General features: G+C 52.6%; 1 protein-coding gene across 3 annotated transcripts in view; it reads left to right on the top strand.

The window, feature by feature from the left end:
• The window catches only part of LOC122535441 (protein tiptop), a 59,687-nt gene extending 47,820 nt beyond the window's left edge, over positions 1-11,867 (top strand). Inside the window, exons 2-4 of one of the 3 annotated variants that reach the window (XR_006308173.1) lie at positions 4,528-4,771; positions 6,580-11,746; positions 11,787-11,866. Coding sequence is in view for 2 of the 3 variants with exons in the window: in XM_043666975.1 (XP_043522910.1) it covers positions 4,528-4,771; positions 6,580-10,639 (4,304 nt within the window). In the remaining variant the exon portion in view is untranslated. Of the gene's footprint in view, positions 1-4,527; positions 4,772-6,248; positions 6,412-6,579 lie in introns of those variants that run through there. The other 2 variants (XM_043666975.1, XM_043666976.1) reach the window with 2 other exon arrangements.
• The last annotated feature ends 358 nt before the right edge of the window (positions 11,868-12,225 follow it).

Here is a 12,225-nt window from a genome sequence, read left to right as displayed (position 1 = left end):
ACCTCATACAACCACTAATATCATCTAATATAATAATAACCAAATCCAAACTTCATCAAACTATATAGACCTAATATAACAATGTCCACATTATATACACCATACAACCACATGGCTCTAATGTAATAACATTCACACCCATACTTCATATAACCACATAGATCTAATATAATAATACTTGCATCCATAATAATGTAATAATACATTCACACCTCATACAATCACTAATATCATCTAATATAATAATAACCAAATCCAAACTTCATCAAACTATATAGACCTAATATAACAATGTCCACATTATATACACCATACAACCACATGGCTCTAATGTAATAACATTCACACCCATACTTCATATAACCACATAGATCTAATATAATAATACTTGCATCCATAATAATGTAATAATACATTCACACCTCATACAATCACTAATATCATCTAATATAATAATAACCAAATCCAAACTTCATCAAACTATATAGACCTAATATAACAATGTCCACATTATATACACCATACAACCACATGGCTCTAATGTAATAACATTCACACCCATACTTCATATAACCACATAGATCTAATATAATAATACTTGCATCCATAATAATGTAATAATACATTCACACCTCATACAACCACTAATATCATCTAATATAATAATAACCAAATCCAAACTTCATCAAACTATATAGACCTAATATAACAATGTCCATATAATACCACGTATGTACATACTTCATACAATCACATAGATCTGATACAATGCTGCAACAGTATCCACCGTGTAAAATTGCACTTTTAAATTCAACAATTAAGACAATCAGATCATACCAAAATCAATTTAAATAATTAAATTAAATTCAAACACTTGAAACGAAAATGGCGAGGCAACAAAAATCATTCAACGGTGGTGAAGTTCCCTCTTTAAAATATGTTGGTTTCGTATGTTGCGCAAGAAAAGATCGTTGAAAAAAACGAAGTTTGCAACTTCTGGCAAACAACCAGAGTTACCCGGAGCTCTCCAGGTCGGTTAGCCTAGCATCCAGTAGGATCCAGTGGTTGGTGAAGCGCCACGACGTTCGCTCCCGTGGCGGTGAGCACGCTGGATATCACGCGGCAGCATCTGTTAACCGGTGTCAGAGCACTCGGCCCGTTTGAAACTCCGTACGCCACACGCTTCTCCCTCTCTCTTTCTCTCTCTCTCTCTCTCTCTCTCACCCTCTCGTCGTGTATCCTCCCGGACCGGTGAATACGCAACCCCGTGCTAGTTCCTTCGTTAACGACCTGCCAGCGGAAGCATCCTAGCTACTCTCCAGCCTCGCTGTGGCGCGAGCATTTGCATTCCGAGCGCGGAGCGCGACATCCTGGTGCACGCGGTTCCGGGACGAGAGGAACTCGCGCGATTGAAATGACCACTAAGTTGAGAAAAGAAAAGAAAGAAAGAAGAAGAAGGAAAAGAGTAGTTTACCTGGGGGAGCAAAACGCGAACGAGGGATTCTGTGGGCGAAACTGAAGCGAAAAGAAGGGAAAAAGCACGGATCGGGGGATGCTGCGGCCGGGAGAGCGGGCGGAGCGAATGGAGAACCGGTGGTCCGCCCTGGTCCGCGAGTTTTGTCGCATCGCGTCGTATCCCTTCTCGGTGGACCCGGAGCCGATTCCAACCGATCCACGGATGCCCACCTCGGTTCCCTTTTTACCCGCGAGCGTTCGCATCGTCGACGCCGGCCGTCTTCGCGGTCGTTGGTCCGTTGCCTTCGTTCTCCTCTCCTCCGGGAAGAGCACACCTCCCGGTACCCGATGATACCAGCACAGGCACGGGGCTTCTTCGTCTTCCATCGAATCCGTTCACGGTCGCAGCAGGGCCACGCAGCCGAGACAATGGACAATGGGGACATAAATCTGCGTAATTAGTTGCCGATGCCTCGGCCCCGGGATCGACGCGCGATCTCTTTTTCCCTCCTTCGTCCTCCCGTGGCCCATCGGCGAACAAACGATCGTTTGGTTGGCCAGTCGGCAAAGTAGGACGGTGCTCGGTCGTCCTCTGCCCGTCCCCACCCCTCGCCGGAAGGGAGGTGTGCTGCGACTGCCTTCCGCCTATTTCTTCCTTTTTGCTCCTGCTCTCTCCCGAGGAGAGAAGACCCCCGAGTGATCCCCGGGATCCCGAGGAGAGACTCTGTTCTTGCGCCATCTCGGACTGAGGACAAGCGTCAACGCGGGACAAGATGGCGTGGAGCCATTCGGTTCGGCCGGAAATCCGGAATGCCATCGGTTCGGGACGAAGCATCTCTAGGAAGAGCAGACGAGCAGGTGTCAATTTCTCAGCTCGTGCGTCTGATCCAACGTTTGCGTTTAATCGGTTGTCGAGGGTTGTTGAAAACTGAGAAGCCTACGCACGAACAACTTTGTTTGCTTCAGAGTCCGACGTTGTCTGCAATTTTCAATAGCAGATCACTCGATCAGAGCGTGTCTGTTAACTACAACCGACTGCCGTTTTTTTTAGCTTCTAACAGTGGAATTTCATATGTACGTGGCTTGGACACGCTTCCAAGTGTCTGGGTTGCAACAAAGATCTTCGATCGAGTCGAAAAACTTAGGAATGAGGAGATAGTAGCGTATAACAGAGAGCAGTTGGTATTTGGAACGTTACACACACGTAGGACACAAACCTGGTTCCGTAGAATAAATTTGGTCTAAGGAGGAGCTGAGAAGTTGACATTTAGAGTACCCATAACGTTTTACCATAATTCTTTTGCCATTCTCTAGCCATCTTCTCGGAGCACCGAACAGCTCCCTGCATTTACAATCCGTGTAATACTCGATTATCGTTAGATCCGCAATAGTTTTTATCTTCTCAAACAGCAAACGCGACTATTTGACCAACGGGTGCCCTTTGTCTTTACGTGTGTCTCGAACGAACCAGATCACGACCACCTGCCACAATCTCGCCTCGCGAAACAGTGCCTGTGTACGTGTTGGTGTAGCAGGCGTGAAACACGTCGACAGGCCTCGTTTCGGTCCTCGAATGCTCGATTCGTTTAAGAGTCACAAATGGAAGGGCAACGGAAGTCCGTAGGTCGCAACGACAATGGCTCGCGATGACTTTTGCTCGACACGCTCGATGCAGCGCGGCGTGTAACGTCGCCGCGGCGTCGTTCGCCGCGTCGACGTCGCGTCGTGGCCCCGGCGAAAGACCGATAAATGAACCGATAACGGCATTGTGTTACGCCAACCGTCCTCGCGTCCTTTTCCAACCTCTCACCACCCTCTCGCGGCTTTCTCCGTTTCCAAATTCAGCCGCAGAGACGACGAGCGGTTACGAGACGCGTCGATCTCTTATTTCTTTCCCTTTCTTTCGCTGGATTCTCGATTCGGGGTCAACTGGAAAGAAACAACTCCTGCAGAGAGGAATTTCGTATTTGAAGTTTGATTTTTACGTTCGTTATCGCTCTGTCGAGTTGACGGTCCAAGGGGGATCAAACTCTCGTTGAAGATCTGTACGTTGTTGAAACATGTGTATCGACATTTAGGTTTCATGACGCAAAATACAGTACACAATGACAGTACGATGGTCGATAATTTAAATTGATGTAACTCTGTAAGGAAAAGAAGAAAAAAAAGAAAGGAAAGTATGTACAACGATCCAGTTGGTCTCATGACGTGAATTTTTCGTCCCAAAATTGCGATATTTCCTCAGTTTTTAAGTATACTTAAGTATAACCCAGGCGAAACAAATGATAAGTTGCTTACGCCTCGATAATTTCTATCCAGTGACATACCAACGAGTTTAAAAAAATAAAAAAAGCGTCGAATTATTGTGCACTCGTTTGGTCACTCGTTATGGTCCGCAAGTCAAGCTTCTACTTCGACTTCTTCGAAGGTGATTTCTGAGAGTATTCGTTTTTCCTCGAAAATTGTAAAAATTCTCGTGTGTGAAATCGAGTGAGCAAAGCTCGTGAATCGTTGGTTTCACTAGATTCATCAGTTTTCAGTTCTTTTGACAATATGGAATTAGAAAATCTGTTTCTCCGAGTTCACCGTCTTTTCGTTAATATTTTATTGTTTACAATTGTACCTTTTGTTCTTGATAATAACACCGGAGTTCGACTCAATATTGACTCGATATTTTAGAGCACGTGCGTCAACGTCACACGAAAAAAAAAACGAAAAGAATAGAATTAAATTGAAAAGTGACGTAGGTTTCGTGAAACCCGAGTGTCGATACGCATGAAACACTTGGATTTTTAATACGTGGATACCAAGATGTTTCCACGCGTACATCATCACAAGTTTAACATAGATAACAATTAAAATAGATAGAACGCGAGTCGATGAGAAAAATCTTATCGAAAATAGAATGTTACACTGACAAGTTTGACAGCTTCCAATGTTAAAATTTTCATGTCGCGATTAACTAAAAAATCGAGAATCCACCGTAGCATGATTTGCAACAAATCGTCGTCGTTCGTCTCGATCTCGTCGAAAATTTTACTGAAACGATCGGTACGATTTTTGAAATTGCAGGGGAGGACGGAGTCGAAGGCTCAGGGCCCGGCGCGGACCTCCAGGCGGAGGAAGGCGACTGCGTGGAGGATGACGGCCTAATTAGTCCTAGCGAGAGGGGTTGCACGACGGCAGCCAAAGAGGAAGAGGATGGGGACGCGACCGACGAAGAAGACGACGAGGACGCATCGCCGCCCACTCCGCCGCCTTCCGCAACCGCGAGACTGAATCCTGCTATTTTAAGGGACACTGGACCGCCGGACAGGTAACGATTCACTCCAACCATCGTCTCGCGTATTCCAAAGAAAGACTGAAAAATCCGTATCGTCGCGTTTCTACTCTCTCCCTCTGGTTTTCGAACTGAATTTCGTACAAACGTGAATGAAATGAATTTTGAAAATGTACCTTCTCGTGGTAGCAGACAACACAGAAGCTATTTAGAGATAGTTCCTTTTAATTCGATGAAAGTATACGAACTCTTTGACACCCATCGAGAGTATTGTTATAAAATGTAACATCTCCAGTTGAACGTATAATTTTCTGTTACGTAGAAATAGAATTTATAAATGTATAAATTGCTTCCTTGTGCTTCGATGATTAATTACATTTCAGAAACTAATTCGAAATGTCCCGATACGATCCGCCGGGTCTGGTTCAAAAATTCAGTTCCAAAATTCAATTCGGTCACGCTTCTCGAGGGAAACGAAAGCGAAACGAGATAAAAACAAGTATATACTTGTTAGAGAGATAGGATCGGGTATCTCGCGATGAGATTCGAATCCTCCAAGGTGAAACTCACTACGAAACGTCGATACGTGATCACCGAGATTTCTCCGTCGAACGAAGCTCTGTCTCTGTTTCCCTTTCGTCTCGGGCCTCTCGAAACAACGCAACTTGCAATTAAAAGCACCCAACTCGATTCATAGAGTAGTCGTAGACTGTCGGGAAGAATCCCAAGGCGCGACCGTTGAAAATTGGCGCGGATGTAAATCTCGGCCGGGCACGATCCCCGCCCGAAAGTCATTAGCCGGTGCTTTGCTCGCAGCTTGGTCATAAACCGCCTAAATCAACGAGAGCGCCGCTGCCGTTTCCCTTTGAAGTTGCCGGCGTCGGCCGCCCCTCGTGTCTACGTACACACGTTGTACGCTATTCCCCGTTGTTTGAGCGCAACGAATCGTCACGGATACGTGCCGCGCGCCAGCCGGAGAACGGTGTAAACGTCGCGTTGTTCGCTGCTCTGCGAAAGGAAACACAAACGATAGATAGACAGATAGATAGATAGAGCGAGAGAGAAATTGTATCAGAGAAAGGCGGATGATAGTGTTCGTGTGCAAAAGCGAGCGAGCGAGCGAGCGAGCGAGAGAATGATGGAACGAAGGAGGGATAAATAAGCCGGTGCCAGAGACCGATATCGGTGACTGCCGTGCGACGTCATACAGCTAATAGAGATAGGCACGTGTTACGCGTCGGTCTGCATCGACGATCCCACCAACGCTCCGGGTACCGCTTTGCTGCATCACCGCACCAGCTCCAAACGGGGGCGGCGGAGGTGGAGGTGCGTGTGCCGGTGGCAGGCTGCGGCAGTGGCGCCTCCGTGTCCTCCGCTGCCCCGCCGCCGCCCATCGAAAACTTCCCCTGCATGCGTGCTGGGCGTCGTGCTGCTGCTCCCCTTTCGTCTCTCAGCGGCACGCATTCGGCATTCAGTCAGAGGCAGTCAGTTACGAGCGAGCCGTCGACAAGCCTGCACACACTACTTCCACCTCTCTCACTTTCTCTCCCTCTGCCTCTCTCTCTCTCTCTCCCTCGCGTGCTTCGTCTTTCGATTCGATCACCAGCAGGCGATTCCAACGCGCACATAGAGTGCACAAGAGTCACGCGACAGGGGACCGTAGGATTTGACACAGGGTATCGATCACCTGCTCTGTTGTTTTTTGTTTCTTTTTTTTTTTTTTTTTTTTTTTTTTTTTTTTTTTTTTTGTTCTTTCTCGCCGCGCGAGTACCACCCGATCCTCCTGCTACCACCACCGTGTCGCGCCGTGTAATCAGCCTTCCCTTTCTGCTTCATGCTTTCAGAGAGCCAATGAGCCCGCGCTGTCCTTCCAGAGATTCTCGGGAATCGTCCGGCCCGGCGACCGGAAGTCCTCCGCCACCAGCAACGAGGAGCAGCGCAAGCCCGGTCAGCCCGAGTGGAATCGTGCAGCTGCCGCTCGGCAGCCATCCGTTGCTACCGCCTCATTCGGCCGCAATGATGGCAGCGTACCTGCAACAGACCCACCAGAGACTGCTGCTCGGCCATTCGCCGCTGTCGCGCGGCTCCGTGTCACCGTTGGTATCGTCCTCGTGCTCACCACCGGCTGCCACCCCCGGTCTACTCGTCTCGCCGAGCAGCGTTGGCGAGGTCTCGCCATCGGCCACACCGTTGCCTGCCGTGCTCGATTTCAGCACGAGGAAAGCGTCATCGACGGAGGACGACGAGGAGGAGCAGATACTGAATCTGAGCAAGCCACCAACTCCGTCCTCCGCCGCGGAGGCGAATAACGGCCCGTTGGATCTGTCGGTACCAAGCAGAAAGCGACCAGGCCCGGAAGACTCGCCACCATTGCCAGTCCGCAAGTCGTCCAGGTTGTCGGCAAGCAGCGCGGCAGCAGCGGCGGCGGCGGCTGCAGCCGCCGCTGCCCACCAGGAGGCCGCCCAAGCTGTAAGCGCGGCAGGTTTCGGCCGACCACCGGTCGTCTCGCCATGGACATCGCCGGTGGTCGCTTCCCACTTTCCGTACTTTGCGGCCGCAGTGGCCGCGGCGGCAACTAGTCAGCAGCAACTCTCGCCGAAGAGCACCGCCGGTGTAGTGGAGCATCATCAGCAACTGTGGAACGGCAAGATGAAGCCGCCGTCCGTGGCGCTGGACAAGTCGTATCAGCCGAGCGAGGCGACCAAGGCGCTGGAGAAGATGAGCGAACTGAGCAAGCTTGGCGGCGAGGATCTATTCGCGAGATCGAGTTCGAGCGCGGGGGCGAGCGGCGGGGCGGGCGGTGCAGCAGCAGTCGCAGCCGCGGCAGCAGCAGCAGCGGTAGCTGGCAATGCGACCGCTGGTACCACGTCCGGCAGCCGACACAGTGCCTGGCAGTCCCACTGGTTGAACAAGGGCGCCGACCAAGCCAAGGACGTGCTCAAGTGCGTGTGGTGCAAGCAGAGCTTCCCCACGCTGGCCGCGATGACGACGCACATGAAGGAGGCGAAACACTGCGGCGTGAACATGCCTGTGCCAGCAGCAGCGGCCGCGCTCCATCCGCAGCCACCGAGCGTGGCTGGTATCGCAGCGCCACAGCAACAGCCGCACCAGCCGCACCAGCCGCAAAACGTCGGGTCCGGAAACAACGGGGGTGGGTCCGGCGGGGGTGGCGGGGGCGGTGGTTCGGGCGCCGTTGGCACACCGAGCAGCAAACAGAGTCCATCCGAGTTGAATCTGTTGATCAAAGAGACGATGCCACTGCCGAGGAAGTTGGTGAGAGGTCAGGACGTTTGGTTGGGCAAGGGCGCCGAGCAGACCAGGCAGATACTCAAGTGTATGTGGTGCGGACAGAGTTTTCGCTCGCTCGCCGAGATGACGTCGCACATGCAGCAGACTCAGCACTACACCAACATCATCTCTCAGGAGCAGATCATCTCGTGGAAGTCGTCGGACGAGAACAAGGGTGGCAGCGGTGGAAGTGGGGGAAGCGGCGGGGGTGGCGGCGGAGGAGGCAGCGGATCGGTAACCGGTGCCACCGGCGGTGGGGGCGGCGCGGTAGCGGCTGGTGGCGCGTCCGGACCACACGCTGGTAACACCACCGGTCCTGGTTCCGGCGCCACCAGCAGCCACGTGAGCGCCGTGCTCACGTGCAAGGTGTGCGACCAGGCGTTCAGCTCGCTGAAAGAACTGAGCAACCACATGGTGAAAAACTCTCACTACAAAGAGCACATAATGCGCTCGATCACGGAGAGCGGCGGACGACGACGACAGACGCGAGAGAAACGTAAAAAGTCGCTGCCGGTGAGGAAGCTGTTGGAGCTGGAGCGCGCGCAGAACGAGTTCAAGAATGGAGATGCGGCGACCGGGCTGAGCCACAGCCTCGGTAAGCACGCTGGTCGGATCACGTGCGAGAAGTGCGGTGAGAAGATCGAGACGACCATCTTCGTCGATCACATACGCCAGTGCATCGGCGCGGGTACCGTGGGAGCGAACCAGCGAAACTTTCTGAAAAACGCGTTGATGTCGAATCACCTACCTGCCACATTGCCACCGACCGAAACTGGCCGAAAGAGCGTCACCGAGGACGGCTCTTCGGTGTCCTCGAGACACCATCGGTCACCGTCGTCGGCCAGCGATGCGACCACTCCGGGGAAGGACACGCCGACGCCTAACACCGGTGAGACCACCGGTAGCTCATCGCCGTCCGTGTTGAACGCTATCGAGAAACTGATCGAGAAAAGTTTCGACTCTCGCGTCAGGCATGGAACACCGGGCCTGCATCACGCTCAACCGGGTGCTCCGATGGGCACCAGCATTTTGAAGCGGCTGGGCATCGACGAGAGCGTGGATTACACGAAACCGTTGGTCGATCCGCAGACGATGAACCTTCTACGCTCGTATCAGCAGCAACATCAGCAGCAACAGCAGCAGCAACACTACGCGACGAGCACGGCCGCACGGCGGGAACGCAGTGGAAGCGAGTCGAGTTCGGTCTCGGAACGAGGAAGCGCCGGTAGAACCGACACGATGACACCAGAGAGACGCGTGGACCTGCACTCGGTGGATACCAGGCATTCCCACCATCACCGAGTCACGCCGGACAAACAGCTAGTCTCGCAAAACTTGTCCACCGGCCGCCACCATCCGACCACTGAGGAATCCGGCGACGAAGATTCAACAACGACTGCGTCTGCCTCCGCCTCTGCCTCCGTTGCAGCGACAGCAACGACGAACGTAGTCGTGAAGAAGGAACCACGAGACGAGGAGTCGGAGGAGCGCGTGGCGAACGAAGACGAGCAACAACAACAACAACAACAACAACAGCAGCCTCAATCGCAGTCGCAGTCGCAAACGAATCGCTCGGAGGTGTTCGTGAAGAAGGAAATCGTGGACGATTGCCGGGACGAGGACGATCAACAAAACTCGTTCAATCATCATCGACGAAGCAGCCTGCACGAAGGATCGGAGGAAGGCCGGGAGGTGATGTCGCCTCGTATGAACCCACCAACGCCGAGATCGAGCGGCCAGCCGGAGCAAATTGCGCGCAGCCCCTGCAGGAACAGCACGAGCAGCCCGACGAGCAGCGATCGGTCGGTAACGCCGCGCGGAACACCCGACACAAAGGGTTCGAGCAGCCTTGGCGCGCTCTCTTCCATGTTCGACAGTCTGTCCGGTGGCGGAGGAAGCGGAGGCGGCGGCGGTGGTGGTGGTGGTGGTGGTAGCGGCGGTGGCGGTGGCGCTGGCGGCGGAGGAGGCTCGAGCTCGAACGCAATCGACTCTCAGGGACGGAAAACCAGCAGCCACCCGTTGGCTGCGCTGCAAAAGCTTTGTGACAAAACGGAAACGCGAGGAACGAGCAGCAGCGCGGCCCGATCTGGTGGCAGCGGTCCTGGATCTGCGTCCGGTCTTAGCGCAGCGGCTGGAAGCGGTGTAGGCGCGACCGGGCCCAGCTCCGGGACGGCTCCAGGAGCGATTCTAGCGTTCAGCTGGGCGTGCAACGACGCCGTCGTCACCGCCGACTCGATCATGAAGTGCGCCTTTTGCGACACACCGTTCATCTCGAAGGGCGCCTACAGGCATCACTTGTCCAAGATGCACTTCGTCAAGGATGGTGTAATCCCCGACCCATTGACGATCGGCCGGTCAGCAGCAGCTGCTGCAGCCGCGGCTGCTGCTGCTGCAGCGGCTGCAGCAGCGGTCTCACAGACGTCGGCTACCGGGCCATCGCCGGCCGGTCATAGTTCTTCCTCACCACCTACGTCGCAGCGCAACAAGTCGCCGCCGCTTCCGCAGGCGAACGGCAGCCCGTCGCAGTCAGCGGCCTCGCCTCTCGAGGAGAGTCCGCACTCGAAATTTCTCAAGTATACGGAGCTGGCCAAACAGTTGTCCAGCAAGTACGTATAGTCCGAGCCCCGTAAGTAGCGGTGCCACTTGTACATAAGTGTATCTATACTGTAACGACTGTAACTAAGCGACGCGACCGGAACACCTAATTTCACACCTCCTTCGAGACGCCTCCTCCGCCTCCATGGGCCCACATCCATCCCTTTCGTTCGTCCGAACCGCGATTCCGTTGTTCCGTTGTTCCCCCAACGCATCTTTTCGCTCCTTCGTCGTTTCGTCCAACTCTTCCCTTCTCCGTGTTCTCCTTGCACCCGTCGAGGGGGCTCCCTCTCTCGGCGGGTGGGCCGTTTCAATCGGACTCGAACTCGAAACACACTCGTGTCGACATCGGGACGATCGAGTCGCGCGACGAACAATGTGGGACAGAGGGGGTTGATTGTCGAACGTGCGTTGATTAAATTGTGATGCCACCATATCTCGCGGCACTGCTGAGTCAAAAGGGGCTCGGCGAGCGGCAAAGTTTGTGATTTTATAAATACTTAAGGACATTTACGACCGGCGTCGAGAGAGAAACAGAAAGAGAGAGAGAGAGAGAGAGAGAGAGAGAGAGAGAAAGTGACTCGAGAGCGCGAATGGGAATCTATGGTGTGTATGTCTGTGTGTATGTCTGTGGGTGAATCTGCACAAGTGAAGAGACAGAAAGAGAGAGAGAGAGAGAGAGAGAGAGAGAGAGAGAGAGAGAGAAGTATGGCAGCAAGGATGAGACTAAAATTTTTCCAAGGTGTAGGACAGGGAGGCTTAACCTATCACACACAGCTGTCGTAAGGTCAGATCAGCATGTATACCTCTAGAACGTAAGAGCGTAGTTGATTAGCGCATAGGCTAGGCTAGGGGTCCGCCCTTGTATAGGAATCTCTTTGTTGATACTTAGAGCTGCGAAGCCGGTGAGATCGCGTTTTTTCCGGGGGGGGGGAGGGGGGAGGGGGTAAGAATCGAACCTCGTCCGAAAAGAAAAAAATGAAAAAAGAAAAAAAGGAGAGAGAGCGAGAGAGGAAAGGGAAAAACCAGAGTCAACCAGTGAGAGTTCGCGATAAGAACCGGGAGAGGGGGAGGGGGGTACGACGACGAGAACGGAGAGTGAAAGAGAGAGAAAGAGAGAGAGTGAAAGTGAGAGAAAATGAGAGAGAGAGAGAGAGAGAAAATAAAGGAGAGCATCGAGAGCAACGAGCAACTACAACACGGTGCAATAGCAGCGAGGACCGCGGTGTGTTTTAGGGCACCGCTCACGGGGGGCAGAAGGGGGAGGAGGAGGAGGAGGAGGGGGAAGGGGGAAGGGGGACGCGGCCTCTTCCTTCAAAAACGTTATCGTTTTCCTTCGCTCGTAGCGTACGAGTAGACCATTGTAAATTTTCTTTGTGCAAATAATATTTATTGCGCCGTGCGAGTCGACGCGACGTTTTAAGTGTAAAATACTGTCATTACTATCGCTCGGGTTTATCGCGGATACCGTGTATATTGATTACGATTACGATTATTCTCTATACGATTAACGAATGAGCAAACGAGCAGCGAGAAACACACACGCAGAAAGAGAGAGAGAGAGAGAGAGAGAGAGAGAGAGAGAGAGAGAGAGAGAGAGAGAGTGA

The sequence above is a fragment of the Frieseomelitta varia genome, unplaced genomic scaffold (genome assembly GCF_011392965.1).
Source record: "Frieseomelitta varia isolate USP_RPSP 00005682 unplaced genomic scaffold, Fvar_1.2 scaffold_723, whole genome shotgun sequence".
Taxonomy (NCBI): Eukaryota; Metazoa; Arthropoda; class Insecta; order Hymenoptera; family Apidae; genus Frieseomelitta; species Frieseomelitta varia.
This window is presented reverse-complemented; position numbering and strand designations above follow the sequence as displayed.